At 38.0% G+C, this 15,224-nt stretch overlaps 1 protein-coding gene and 1 long non-coding RNA gene across 3 annotated transcripts; one reads left to right on the plus strand and one right to left on the minus strand.

The window, feature by feature from the left end:
• Nucleotides 1-4,831: 4,831 nt before the first annotated feature.
• On the minus strand, nt 4,832-5,532 carry LOC123470091. The gene is made up of 3 exons (XR_006643590.1): nt 5,377-5,532; nt 5,063-5,158; nt 4,832-4,988 (listed from the first exon to the last, which is right to left on the minus strand). It is a non-coding gene; the product is annotated as an uncharacterized LOC123470091 (long non-coding RNA).
• Nucleotides 5,533-6,510: 978 nt separating this feature from the next.
• Nucleotides 6,511-8,406, plus strand: LOC123469991. Of its 2 annotated transcripts, XM_045169420.1 has the most exons (7): nt 6,528-6,717; nt 6,861-6,911; nt 7,063-7,113; nt 7,177-7,212; nt 7,304-7,498; nt 7,556-8,112; nt 8,201-8,406. In XM_045169420.1, the coding sequence occupies exons 3-6, from the start codon at nt 7,086-7,088 to the stop codon at nt 7,861-7,863; spliced, it is 567 nt and encodes a 188-aa protein (XP_045025355.1). In that variant the 5' UTR covers nt 6,528-6,717; nt 6,861-6,911; nt 7,063-7,085; the 3' UTR covers nt 7,864-8,112; nt 8,201-8,406. The 2 variants fall into 2 exon arrangements, with proteins under 2 accessions (XP_045025356.1, XP_045025355.1); XM_045169421.1 differs by lacking the exons at nt 7,556-8,112; nt 8,201-8,406 and having other exon boundaries at nt 6,511-6,717; nt 7,304-7,440.
• Nucleotides 8,407-15,224: the final 6,818 nt, after the last annotated feature.

Genomic DNA, 15,224 nt, shown 5'->3' on the forward strand with positions numbered 1-15,224 from the left:
TGTGATAGAAATGGTGTCCTATTTTCATCTTTCATGTATTTTTCGGTTGAGTCAAGCTTATCCAACAAATTGAAAAGATGCTAAAAAAATCATGAAGTCATTATTATTTTTTGTTTTATCACAATAAAATTTATTACTTTAGTTTTTTCGTCAAAGTTTTTGCTGTTGATACTCTCCTGGATACATTTTCGATTTAGAACATCAAATGCATCGTTTAGTAGAAGCACCTTATCCCCGATATTCAGGTAGGTTACATTGTTCCCTATAATACTTGAATCCCGCAAACACGCTATGTGAAAATAGCTAACATTGAAATTATGTGAATGGAAGTTTATTTTTAGTTAGTCAAATTATTCAATATAGGGGAGAACGGGGTCAACTTGGACACGGGTCATATTGGACAAAGACCCTAAGTGCTACATGTTATGGAAAAAAAAAAAAAATTTTTTAAATTTTTGTATAGACTGTAATGTTTAACGTTCTAGAAAAAAAATTGATTAAAATCGAATCATTATTGTTCTTGTTATCGCAGAATTAAAAAAATGGCCCTGTTTGATGTAATATTCTTCCCTATTACTGTAAGCATTTTTAAAGTGATAAACACTACAAATGAATAAAATAATGATATGTGAAATAGCCAATTCCTTTCTTTAATGATTGATAAAAAACTTAAATTTTAATGCCTTTCCAGTGTTAAGTTATTAACGAAATACTAAATAGCACTGGGTTGGGTCATTTTGGACACACAGTTTTGGGGTCATATCGGACAACTTCGATATTGGAGTGGGAGGTGCTTGTGGAGAAGCCATATACGCCCGTTTGTTTACATAAAACGGTTGTTTAGTACTACCCTCTTTGTTTTCAAAACAACTGGCTGAGATTTACACACTACATGTAGTGTTTGACATTTATTGTTTCTTTTCGTTGGCATAGTTATTATTTTTAATAAATATTCGTTACACGTTGTTTAAATAAAAACATTTTGATTTTTCACAATCTTGAATATATATTATCAGTTTCACATTAAATGTTTAGAAAAAGAAATGATCTTCAGCTATTCGTTTGTTCTTAGGGGTGGTGGACAGAGCGTCCGCTTCTAGTAACACACGGATATTTCTGTGATTCATTAAATGTATAGCATCCATCCGATCCATCATCATCTTCATCATTTTCTTTGTCCTTAGTTTTCTGTCGCAAATATTTCCTCTTCTTTGGTTTCGTATTTGCAAGACGAAAACATCAACCAGATCCAACATCCGCTTCACCCTCCTTTTCTTCATTTTTCTTTTTTTCACTTAATTCTTTTCCCTTTTCCGGAATTAATCAGCGCTTGGATGTGGTCGACTTCTTTTTGTTTTCCTTTTCTTTCTTTTTGTTGTATTCTTCAATTGCGTTTTTCTCAGGTGTGTTTGTCAAAATTCTGGTGCGACCGATCCTACTTTTATAACGTTGCGTTTGACGAATGGTTTCTTGGTTTTGTTCAACTCTTGGAAACGGAAGGATCGTTGAGAAGGAAAAACTTGATGATTCATTTGTAGATGTTCCTTTAGAAAAAACATGAAACATATAAACTTAACGTTTCATTTAATACTACAAATTGGATACCATTTGAACACGCTGTAGAATGTGAAATTGCAGTATCCGCTTCAGTAACCCCTCTGGTTTCAATACGATTAGGAGGTGCAGTTACATCCAAATTTGATATCAGTTGGTCCTCGTCCATGAACATGACAGATAGACCAATATTATGATCTTCTAAAACATCTATGTTATTGAAAATTATAAACAAGGTAATGCAAAATTAATTAATAGACTATACCATTGGAATCTAATTCGAAATGAAAAGCTTCTTCACGAGTCACATTTCTTTGGATATTAGTTCCATTCATTTCATTCCTGGTGGTGGTAACCACATTATATAGATTTTCATTATTCGACATCAAGCTGCTCAATACTCGATCGACGTTGGGATCTTTACAATATATAACGTAATGAAACATTTAAATGAATAATATCAAAATAAATATAGATAACAAGTACCTGGTCTATCGGTGACTATAGATGGGGCAAATTTTGACGTCGGAATAACCGTCCTATTAAAAGGCCATATACCAGTCGACTGAAATCCAGGAATTATGTTTTCTGCAGTCACTTTACCTAATTACCTGCGTAGCAAGTTTAACATTTATTTGTTGCCAGGTATTGTCAGGGTAAATATGAGACAAAGTTAGCTTAGGGCAAACTATTGTGGGGAATTGTTCCTCTGTCCTTATCAAAAGTTTAAACATATCGTAGGGAATATTTTCTCGAGCAACTAGTATAAAACAATTATTATTAGAATTTAAGTTCATAAAAAGTTGCTGTTATACCTGGAAATGTTGGTGAGACATCATGTAGTTCCTGACACATTTAAAGATATGTGGAATATCGAACATAAAATGAATTTTTTCATTTGGATCAGTAGGATATTCGATCCACAAGTTAACATTATTTATCTTGTCACTTTTACCAAAAAGAGCATGAACACCCTTATTTGTTTGATGGCCATCACATGTTACATTTGAGACGATACTATCTACTGCCTGAAGTGCCGAAATTGCTCTTATCACCAACTTTTGGAGTGCAGAAGAACTAGCAGCTCCACTAGTCGCATAAACACCAATGGGCTGTACCCATTTTGTCCAGTAAAGTCTGAACATAAGCACAAGGGCGTGGTCAGCAAGCTTTCTGGCCTTATCTGAAGCTACTTGCACATCCTCCCCGAAATCTGGAAATCCATCAAACTTGATCTTCTGTCTGCTGAACTTTATTGTCCTCTTGGCCGTCATTTCATCCCATACAAGGGATCCTCTTCTAAAACACCATAACTTTCCATGCAAGTTTTTCCTGATCGACTCTATCGAAAATTTGTTTAGGCAAAATGTTCCCGAAATACCCCTGATCAACCTTCTCAGGGTATCGGGATGCGGAAGTGGAAGCAACCCTTGACGTAAATGGTCATAAGCTTTTAGGTTTTTAATTCGCATAATTACGCATTCAAATAACCAATTAGCCTGGTAGCGTATCCCTTTCTTCGAAATGTATGCAGAATTATTTATAATTGCTTGAATAACTAGCTGCTCCAAAAAATAAATTAAAAATATGTGCTTAATGTGAAGACATAAATAGTGTTTCAGTAGGAGGAATTGTTTTTTATTTGTTTAATTATATGACATACAAAATTGACTCGTATAAAAGAATTAGGAAAAAAATGGAAATGGAACCCGAGTTAAAGTTCAGTAGATCCAAAACGTATAAGGAATGCTAACGTAAAAGATGAAATGAATCTTTAATCAGTCAAGCTCAATATGGGAAAAAATGAATGTGTCAAATGATAATGACAATGATTGTGATTAGATGATTACAGCAAAGGAAAAAGGACAAGAAATTCAATAGGAAATTCTTCTGATAGCAAAATAATAAAGTAGCAAGCAAAAATTGACGTTGTAAAAGAAAATTCACTGGTATTTCGGAAATTAAGTTTAGCGGTGTAACGTTAATACCTTTTATCTGAATTTAGACAAGTATTCCTCGAAGACCTTATTTGATGTTACTTTTGTTGATTTCTGTAAAGTCATAATCTCAGTCTCTAAATAAGAATAGAATTCAGGTTTCCATTAAAAATGAATTGAAGTATTTCAATTTACACTTACATTCAATTTCGATAATTTGTGTGAGAGTGTTCTTTTTGAGTTTTTGATGGTCATCCTACAACGCGCAATTTTCCCACGACTTTGGTTTTTCTCTTTCCACATCCATTTGGCAACATTAGCCTTCAACTTCTTACAATAACCACAGCTCTGCACTATTGATGATTTGGATTTTTTTAGCACTGTAGAATGAAATAGTAGCATAAAAGCTAGATAATAATAGAGCGAAATAGTGTTTTAAGTTATCCACAATAGATACCCCTACCCTAGTAGGGGAGACTGGAGTATGCCGGGACACCGGGTCAAGAGGGACAGTAGGGGGAAAAATAGTAGATTTTAATAAAATTAAAAATTTTTTTAGTATGTTATTTAGATACATACAATCTACTTTGGCATGAAATTTGGTTGAGTTTTGTCAATAACTGTATCAGTTATTAACAAAACTAAAAAAACGGTTTTTTTTAGTTAATTTTGTCTCCGCCATTTAATGTTTCTAGAAAAAAATAATCGCAAATGGCATGTAAATTTAATATGGAAATGAAGCTTAATCATTTCTTTATTGTTAAAAACAAAAATAATAATTTTCGATTAATAACTGTAGATAATATTTACGTTTTAAAAAAATACTCTTTATCGGGAAATCGGGACAGCTGTTTTTTACTATAATGGGACATTAGTGGGCGGGTTTGGCCTTCAAGCCCATCAATCATCACCGAGCTCATGACGCCATTACTGTTCCTTACAATGATCACAAGCAATCGATTATTCAGCATATTAATCGATTACAATAAGCCCAACCCCCACCTATCTTGTAATAAGGGTTTTTTATCATATAAGAAACAATTTTTATTGATACAATAATCAAATTGAAACATTTATTAACATATACAGTCTATGCAGTGGGACGCTATTTCAATTTTTACAAATTTTTTTTGTGAATTTTAAGGCGAAAACGGAGGACGTCCCTCACCACCCACCCTAGTGTCCTCACTTACCCCTCAAAATAGGCTCCTCCCACAAATCTAAGAAAACTTTAAAGGTCTTATATGGGAAAATGGTTTATTATTAAATTATAAAAAAAATGTGGGGGGTACATTACCGTATGGAATACATAAAAACAAAATAATAAATTAATTTAATGATTAGTTTGGGAGATATAGGGGGAAAACGAAAACCGTCCCGGCTTAATCCAGTCTCCCCTAAGTACAAAAATTGGCAACGGGTTGTAATACCTAACACTATAAACAGCCAAAGTAAAATACGAATGATGAGTAAGGCTAATTATAAACCAGACAACACCTAAGGAGATGAAAACGTTATAGATAAATGAAATGTTATTGCACATACAATCTATAGCATAGGGGCTGTAATACCTTGATTGTTAAACAGCGTACCAGTTGAAATGGACTGCTGGACTAGTCAAACCAAGTTGGTAGCTTCCGTTGAATGCAAGGTCTTTCAGCAACCAACTAAATATGAAGAAGAAATTTATTAGGTTTATGGGAAACAACAAAATTAAAAGAAAAGGTGCCAATTTAAGGACATAATAGTTTACAAATCTACTACTTCGTAAAGAATGAAGCATGACATCTCTGAACAATTAACATTCCAACACAAATGTTACAAAACATCAATAAAACTAACTTGTGATGAGAAGAGAATAATTTTAGTTGTTTGTTAGCTATACCTTTTAAACACATTGAGCGGTAAAAAGTTATATGAAAGATATTTCATTAATTTAATTAACACAAACGAAATCCTTTGGAACTTGCTTTCTGGCTAACTTTGCTTGAACACAGAATGACAGAGTAGCGTGGTTCGAATAGCAGACGCGCTTAGATATTTTTAATCGATTTATGGATCGAGCAATAATTTACAAATGTTTCTTTGAAATTGTCATTTCATGTTATAATTGTAAAATTAGGAAAAAAATATTATAATTTCCTTATTATTCCATTAAATAATTATAAATAATAAAATTCTTTATAAAAATAATTAAACTGTAAATAACAACACCCAGCAAGGGGAACTCAGCAAACAGCAAGACAAGATGGCCATTTTTTAAAACGTGTTTGACTTGTACGCGTGCTTAAAACTTTTCTTCTCGACATAACTGTACGATGTGTCTCATCTAATTGTTGAAGTTCCCAAAATATTATCTTTAATAGGTAACTGGCTTTACGTAGTGGCAGAAAATTGGATACAGGAAGACATTTTCTATTTACCGAATGATAGTTATTCAGCTGCACATAAAATCCAAATTTTGAAGTATGGCGTTCCACCTGATGAGGAAACATGGCAGAGATACGAGGATTTCCAAATAATTGGAATTTTTGGTAATTTGCGTTACTACTTCATTTTGTATGTTTAATGTAACAATATTGCTTCCTTTTTAAAGACACGTATCAAGAAGCAAGAACAAGTCTTCCCCGTGTTCAAACTAGCCTGCCCATTCTTAATCAAGACAATTCAGGCAGAGGAAAACGAGTCCCTAAAAGGAAGAAACTAAATATACCTGGACAATCAACAACAGAAATAGACAGCGAGGAAGAGTCTCTCAGCCACCCTAAAAAATCAGCACCCAGCAAAGGAAAGACGATTAAGAAAGCCTCCCATACAAACTCTGCCAAAGGAATGACCACTTCTACTTTGCTTCCAATACCTCCTAGAGCCTTGTTGGTTTCTAAACAATCCAGCAATCCTTCAACGTCAACTAAAAAGGGTAATTGATTTTGAACTTTTAACAAACCTATAAACCAAGTCTTATTGTCATTTCGTTTAGTCATTGCTGCTGCTTCTACTAGTAAGAGAGGTTCCTCCAGTTCTGATAAACGTTTGTCTTCTAATGCTGTGGTCCTTTCGTAAAATTCGTCTCATAATTATAATATTTAATACATTGTTGCATAACATTCATGCAACGCAATTTTTCATTAAGTTGCAAAATTTTCGTTACCTCATAGCGATATGTCAAGTCTGGAAGCGTTAATAGTGCGTTCCAATGCCGAAGTTCTTTCATTGAATGCGCCTGGTAATTATGCTGCTTATTTCGTTATTTTGGTACAGTTACTGTGGTCTCGTCTAGTATATCGTTTATTTTTGTTTCACGTTTCTTTTCGGACAAATGTGCCGGTCACTCTTGCGGTAATTACCTAACTTATTCTAAAATTATAGAAGATACATCGTCTCTTGTGCATATGCCAAGTCAACAATAGTTTCAACCTGGTAATAATGGTATTATTTACTTCTTAATTTTTGGTTCAGTTACTGTTGTCTTGTCTATTATACCGTGTTTTTGTTCGTCGTTACTTTTCGGATTAAATGTGCAGTGCACTCCTTCTATGATTACCTTACTCTCCTTATTCTATAATTACAGAAGATTCGTCGTCTCCTGTTGATATGCAAATTCAACAGTCGATTCAGTCTGGTAATGTTAATTCTAGTTTAATCCTAATCCTTTTTTTTCAAAATATTCTTGCGCATTAAATAGGTAATTCCGACGACTCATATGGAACCCACCAGTTCGGTAATCATAAAAAATACCTTTCTTTCATCAACCTCTTTTTCAACACTGGTTTACATATTTTTCTTTATTTTGTTCATTGTGAACATATCAGAAAATATGCATCCGCAATTTAATTACAATGGTGGTCATTACAACTGGGGAATGCAGCAGCCGTACTGGAACTATAATTCACATTTAATGAATTCTTCTTATCAAACACCATCAACTGTCCCCGAATTTCCGAGCCAGCAAAATATTGGAGCAATAACAAGCTATAGGCCAAAAGAATCACATCATCTGCAGCTTCGTAACTAATCAGAATATTTTCATTTTAAACGTATAATCCTTAACCATATTTTTTTAGATGCTGAAAGTAGTTCCGGCCCTTCTACATCCCGAGATTCTTCGTCTTATTATGCTACGGATTCTCCATCGTCTCTTCCCATTCCAAAGAAAGTCAATCACGACAAAAAGAAATACTTCTCTGACCTTGCCAAGATTAATGAAAAGTTGTCTATGATCGATAAAAAAATTAATCCAGTTGACAAATGCATTGAGGAAATAAATGAAGGCATTGCTTCTCTTCCATTAAAAAACTTAGAAGAATTGGAAGCATTCGAAAAAATGCTGAAGAAAGATGAAAATCTGAAGAAGCTAGTAAGTTTTCAATAATTTATATATTTCATTTAGTATGTTAAACTCCTCTTTCATTCATGAATAGATAGTCCGAAAAATCCGTCTTTTAGGAAAAAAGAATTCCAAAAATTTAGAAGGTGACTATGTACAAAGAGCGTGGAGTAACAGTATTTGAAGATTCACTCTCTAAGGATGTAAATTGGCTTGGGAGACGTGATAAGAGAGTAAACGGTGGAATGGGGAAAAAAGGAATCCACTCTTGTCGTATAACGGAATTAGTAAGAGGTAACCATTTTATATAGAGAAGAGATATAAGTAAAGAGTAAAAAGAGTAGTTATACATAAATAATAGTTATAAATATTTTATATTTAGTTGGAATCATCTCCAATTCAAAGTTTAAAGATCTGGAAAAAGAAGTGTTCGTCGCTGAAACCAAATCGTATCTTCATAATGCAAAAGGGCGTTTTGTGGCAGAACAAGCGAAACTTGCGGTGGAAGACAACAGCAGCGATTCTAATTAATAATAAGACTTGAATGTCTTCCTGTCACAGTTTGTAACTGGTGTTTCTTCGCCGATTGTAATTTGGATTTAAAAAATAAACTGTCTTTAAAAAATGTATTCTTTTTTGTGTATTTACTATTTATTTTAGAGCGATAAGTTCCCTATACAGTTATCTAGAAAGTGACTTTTAGGATATTCGTAAGATATATAAACAAGATATTGTCACACTGGACTTTAAAACACCTGTATTTTCTTGATACAGAAAAGAGAATACACGGAATAAGAAATGAAAAGGTTACACTTTACCGAACGTCTACACGTCTAGTGGAAGAAGAGAGCGAGAGCATTGTGAGAGAGAAAATAGTGGGTTTTATACTAGCCTTGAAAATACGCCCTTTCCCTAAGGTCACCCGACTCTAATGTACTTTCTTATTCTATTCTGGAATTTCTACTTATTAAAGAGTAATGCCCGATGACATCACAACAAGATTTAATATTCGTAACTACAGCGTTGGCTGTAGCGTCTCTAAGAAGAGATAAGCATTTCTGCTATTGTCCCTCTGCGACAATATCTCCACCCCATGACATTTAGCTAGTACAAAGCTAGTACAAAGATAGTAGAAAGATATCTAAGATGTATTTGCCATAGATGTATCGCTATCTTTAAGATTGTGTGAAGGATATCTTCACACAATTCTAATTCGATAGCCGTTGCTACGCTGCTTGGAAAATATTGTGGTGTATAACTTTTGCCGTTAACGCTGTAAGAAAGACAATTTTGGTTGATAGTTATTCCTTTTACAATCTTGATGGTTCCATTGAGGATCTCCGATTGGAAGAAAGAAAATAAATTTTCACCAATCTTCTGGTATGTCCACAACAGGGGGAAACCCCGTTTTTTTTCAGTTCAGTTTCGCAGCCATTTGTTGAAGTGTTTTCTTGAATAGCAGTTCTACGAATGGTGGTAGTTGTAGATGAGATGGTAATAGCAACGCTTGTTCAATCTCAATTGCCTCATTCTCGACTGAACGAGCTGGATCAATTGAGATTAAATCTGTTGCTGTTTCAATTGACTGATTTTCAGTATTCGTAGAGAGGGATGTGGAACAATGGCCCAAATTTGGCTTTTTATTAGGCCGTGGTGTAGTGTCTAATCTTTCTTTTGGGCAATTCATTTTTTTAAATTACTGGACAAGTAGGCAGGGCAATCTATAGAAAAAATATATTAGAAAAGGAAAAGCTAACAGCAAACAGACATCCTTATCTCTGAAAATGCAGGGTACTGCATTGCAAGTTGCAACCTTTTTTCGGGTTGAAGGGTAAACATAAATATAAATCAACAAAAACTAGTTTTCGTTTTCCCTCCACAAATATTGAGTAGCCTTTAATTATATCACTTTCATCAAAGTGATTACTGCACACCCTAGAAAACTTAGCAAAAACGTAGTCTTTGCGTTGAATTGCATTAGACCACTTAGCAAGTAATTCTTTGTTGCTAGTCGGAAAAAATGGAATACTTTCCTTTTTGGATTTTTCTTCGGATTTATATCCTGTTCTGCAATTGGGGACACAGCACTTCGAAGGCATAGTGATTTGATTATCACCTAAGACCTAAGAATTATTATATTAGTAACTATAACTCAGATGTTTTTAATTATAACAAAAACGAAACACCGAACTCACAAAACAAACAAGCTTTTCAAATTCTTTGACAGCCAACAGACGAATTCCACGAATCAAATTCCACAATTCTCCTACTACCTTAGGACGAATAGTAGAAGTGGAATTTTCAGCGAATTTTTTTCAAATTTTTTTTTTGTAGCAGTGGGACCTGAAAAAAAGGTGTTGCAAGTTTCGAAACAATTTCGTAGTTTTTATTTTTTTGCTGATACTTGAGTTTTTTATTATTACATTTTATTTAATGAGCTATGTACAGTATCCTCCACAAAAATCCGAACACCGATTTAATTTTTTAAAGCCACCTATTGGCAGGGTAAAGAGTTTTTTGTTTGTTTTTCTTTAAGAGGGAGGGTAGACGGGGTGATGGACACATAGGGCAGGGTTGGGTAAGTCTAGACATTTTTTTTATGCCTTAAGGTATTACGCTTTGAGGCAAGTAACAGGTCGGGACATTTTTGCAACCCCCAGGGTGGTGTGTTTTTTTTTAACGACAGTTGGAAATGTTGGACTTAGGCTGTGTAATACTCCTTACCCAAATAAATTATATAGCTGCCTGTGCACAATTATGTCGATACCGATGGCATATGTGTAGAGCCTCTGATTACGACGCCGTAGACCAGTGATCGATTCTCAATAAGGCATTGCAAAATATTTGGTATCGTTATAATATTCTTCATTCGAATTTGCTGGGAAAATTAATTTCTCTAGAACGAAGGAGATTATTATTTTTAATAATTATTTAATAAACAAAAAAAGCACATATTTCTCGATGAAAATTTGTTTGATATATAAACGAGAATTTCTCGAAAGTTAACCATATTAACTCATCACCTCATCTGGAATCGAACACCGATCTCCAGCATCATATTCAGAACCGCTACACCTACGCCATTGACACCGACGTAAATATTTACAGGCAGCTGGAACATAAGCTAAAATGTTTCGGTAAGCAACATTACCAAGCCCAAGCCCTAAATTTCCAACTGTCGTTTAAAAAAACACACCACCCTGGGGGTTGCAAAAATGTCCCGACCTGTAACTTGCCTTAAAGCGTAATACCTTAAGGCACCTTTTTTAAATGTCTAGACTTACCCAACCCTACCCTGTCGTGTCCATCACCCCGTCTACCCTCCCCCTTAAAGAAAAACAAACAAAAAACCCACTACCCCGCCAATAGGTGGCTTTAAAAAATTAAATCGGTGTTCGGATTATTGTGCAGGATACTGTACACGCATTGCCTACAAGTGGCTCGAGCTGGATCCATATAGGTGTTAACCTTGTGTATTACAGCTGATTTCTACTCGAGAAATCAGGGGTATCGCAATCGTCTACGCAGCCGTAGCCGTCGGAACGAGTAGGAAGAGAGGACGGGTGCAGATCGAGACTGGGACCGTAGAGGCAGGAGCCGCGGTCGAAGGGAGACTATCAGTCGCTCTCGTAGTCGCTCACGCAGCTACAACCGCAACCGCAGGGACTCTCGCAGCCTCAGACGCTATCGTAACCGTAGCCGATCATCGAGCCGCAATAGCACCCGTTCAACCAAGCAAGCCAGACCGACGGACCAAATCAGTATTCAAGGTACCTCCCCCCTCCGGCAGCTATTCAAGATGATGATGAGTTAATTATCACCGATGCCAACCCACCACCCCTCGATCAAGAACCACTTCTACCGAAAAGTTTCCGTCTCGACAAGGCCCGTTCGAAAGAACTCAGGTCTTGGATGACCTCTGCTCAGAAACCGATGGAGGCCAAACAGCTTAGGGAAAACTTTCATCCCTCGTTCGAGAAGGGCTCTTTTGATTTAAAAGTCCCGGTGCTGGACCCCTACATGGTACGGAGGCTCAAGGAAGTAAGAGGAGGAGAGGCGAGCAAAGCGGAGGATAAGGAAAAGGCCCTAGTTGCCTCTCAATTCAAGATTTTGGACATCACCAAGCCTATTCTGTATCTTTGGGGCAGTTCGTCGGCCTCTAATGATCCAGTCCTTATCAACGCGGCAGAGTCGGCGCTTCAGCTGTGGGGCCACGCGTTTCACAGCATAACGACGCAGAGAAGGGAGAACGTGCTACACCAGACGGATCCCCGTTTCGAGGCCTTATTGTAGGAACCAGGCCGGTTCAAGGCAAGAGATTGCGGCCTTCTCTTCGGTCGTACCTTTCTCCGCAGCATGGTCAGAGACGCATCCGATGACCAGAAATTGAAGTCGCTGGGCCTGCCGGGGGGACGGCTATCTACGTCCTCTTCTAGCCGTCACATCAGACCCAGCGGCAGCTCGCGTGGTTGCGAAAAGTGGCAGAACTGGATCCGGCTTCACCCTCCATGGCAACTTCAACAGACGTGGCTCCAGACCCGTATCTTCATTCAATCGCGGATCGAGGTTAGTTTCAACCCTTTTATCTCCGGTCGCTATGTCCCCTCCGACGGTTGGAGGCAGAGTCCGCCGGTTTTCCTCTTTTTGGCCGTCGCTAACGTCCGACGGATCGGTGTTGAAAGCCGTGTCCTTGGGGGCAAAAATCCCATTCTTAGAGGTGCCGTACCAGAATCGACCGGGTAGCAACATGCACTTTAATGCCGAGGGGAAAGAAATCGGCGACACTGAAGTCGCATCACTTCTAACTAAAGGGGCTATTGAACGAGTTCCACTAGGGGATTTATGTTTCCCCCCTGTCGAACACACCAACTGTGCCAACCGTTCCAAGCGGATTGGTAAGCAGCTGATGTGGGGTTGCGTACTCCGCCCAGGAGAAGTTTGACCACTTGGTCCGAAAGGCCGCTGCTTTCCATTTGATTCCTGACAACCGCCAGGCGATTAGTAGAATCAATTGCACCAGTGGATGTTGTTGGCCCGTCGGGCCCAACAAAAGCTCCCTCCTCGGAAGAATCAACGCTGGCTCGCACGTCAGCTCCAGCAGCGACGGGAACCATGGCTGGGCCGGCCAATACGGGGTCACGAGCGTCAGCTCCGCCTGCTCCCTCAATATCTTGGTCAAACATTTCTGAATCAGACAAAATGGCGGGAATGCGTATGCGCCTATATCCTTCCAGCCGATGCTGAAGGCGTCTACTGCTAACGCGCCCGGATGACAGCCCCAGCTCACGAATCGATCCATCTGCCTGTTCCTAGGCGCGCGTTGTTTTTCTACTTGAAAATCATGCAAATTTAGGTAGCCTTTGTCTCTAAATGCCCGAAATCTCACAAAGAATGGCGCATACCCACGCCCCTAGTTGTCGCATGTATAACTATTTTTCTGACAGGAAAAAATCTGAAAATGACACATAGCCTGCCACGGAAAAATTAATTACCAGAAATGGTTTAAAGTTTAAGCATAACAAGTGGCCGGAAGGAGTAGATTACGTATTTGTACACATTAAAAGCTTAGTTAGCCTTTGATAGTCTTATATTTGGTATATTTTAAAAAATAATTATGAAGACACGTAGTGCCATAAGGAAGCACGGTGGAAAAACTCGCGTTCGGATACTTGTGCACTGATATGCCAGCCAGCGGCTACAAGTCATAAAAATTTAAAAAAAATTTGTTTAGATACCTTTATCTATTATTAGGTCACAAAATTATTTTCATTGACTTATGTGGATTTTTTAACCCTCTTTTTCTCAATCGCGCTAAGCGCGTTCCGTCATTTGAACCCATGCTAAAATGGTCCGAAAACGCGAAGTGTTCGGATACTTTTGGCACCTACTGTAATTGCACCCCGTTTCCTTAGCATTTCCGGTAGAGGCATTCAAACAGTATATATCCGTCTCGGGGCAGTTCCGTGTAGGGGCAAAAGCTAGATTGCTACTGCTGGGTCTCCGTCCGCCCTGGAGTTCAGTGAGCGGTTCAACGGTAGCATGTTGAATCAAGTCAATCTTGTCAGAGGCAGGAGTAGACACGACCATTTACTCGGCCCACTATACGCGTGGGGTTTCTGCTTCCAACGCGGCAAATTGGGGTGTGCCAACGGACGCTATCTTGTCAGCAGGTTGTTGGAAGTCGGAATTCACATTTACCCGTTTTTACCGTAGCTCGACTGCGGGTGCATCGGTAAGCTCATTGCACATGGGTCGTTAGAACATCATTTCAGTATGCTTTAAAGTCACCTATATGGATCCAGGTCGAGCCAATTGTAGGCAATTATCTAATTGCTCGAGGTCGCTATCTAGCGACAGAAGGGCAATTATCTAATTGCTCGAGATCGCTAACTAGCGACAGAAGGGCAATAGAGCAAGTGATTGACGCGTGCCCCCTCCCTATTTGTGAACGCACTCTTGCGAATTTCGCCATGTTTGTTACGAGTCCGTTTTTCCTCTGAGGAATCCTCATAGGGAAAAAAGAGGATCGCAAAAAAAAAATTGTGAAACCTTCCCAATTTACCAAAGGATACTAGCAATAATGTTGAGTTAAAGGTAAATGAACCAGCTACATTTTAATATTAAATTAAGGGTATTTAATTCTAGAAAACAGCTAAATTTTAATGTTTAACGGTATTGTTTTGAGATATCCAATGGATGGCTCAATGATCCCTTTGGACAGCATGCTTTTTACTTGCTCGGCTATTATTTGACGCTCGTACGTAGAGACACGCTGAGGTCGTGCGCTTATAGGCCGTGCGTCTCCTGTGTTTATGCGATGAGCATGAATGACGTCTATTCCAATTTTCCCTTTATTAGAAAAGCAACCGGCGTGTTTGTCAAGTACGCCAGAGATAGATAGAGTTCGGTTCTCTGTTCTTCCGTAATATTAGCCCGGCTTGTCATTTTCTCTTTTATTTCGTCTGGTAGGTACATATCTTCTTCTCTAAGGGTCCCACACACCTCGTCGATGTTGTTCGTTGCCTCCTCAAGCCCCCATGGACTAATCCGGGTTAGCTTCTGACCTTTTTTAAGTAGCAAGGGTTTTTTGGAAAGGTTTGTAACTGGAACACGGACGTATTTTCCTTCTATGTTCACCAAGCAATGTGGTACTATCTATTCTCCGTCAGGGCAGGCTGAATGTGCCCTCTCCACCATTGCTGTTTTGCTTATAGTTTCTTCGATGCATATATTGACGAACTTTATTGTCTTAGCGAGGATGACGCATGATTCCATCATGTATCGTTCGACTCGTACGGGTGGCAAGGTCGGCGAGAGGGTGATTGCTGCTCGGCACTCCGTTGCCTGCGTCTACCTCTTCTTTCGTGAGATTTTCGTCTATGTTGTTTGAAGAGTTATTGGTAGAT

Source organism: Daphnia magna, linkage group LG2 (genome assembly GCF_020631705.1).
Source record: "Daphnia magna isolate NIES linkage group LG2, ASM2063170v1.1, whole genome shotgun sequence".
Classification (NCBI taxonomy): Eukaryota; Metazoa; Arthropoda; class Branchiopoda; order Diplostraca; family Daphniidae; genus Daphnia; species Daphnia magna.

Bases quoted from the DNA above. Each gene is read 5' to 3' on its own strand.
- LOC123469991 (XM_045169420.1), top strand. From the start codon at position 7,086: ATGCAAATTCAACAGTCGATTCAGTCTG. The intron at 7,114-7,176 runs GTAATGTTAATT...CGCATTAAATAG, and splicing joins TCAACAGTCGATTCAGTCTG to GTAATTCCGACGACTCATAT. The intron at 7,499-7,555 runs GTAACTAATCAG...ATATTTTTTTAG, and splicing joins ATCACATCATCTGCAGCTTC to ATGCTGAAAGTAGTTCCGGC.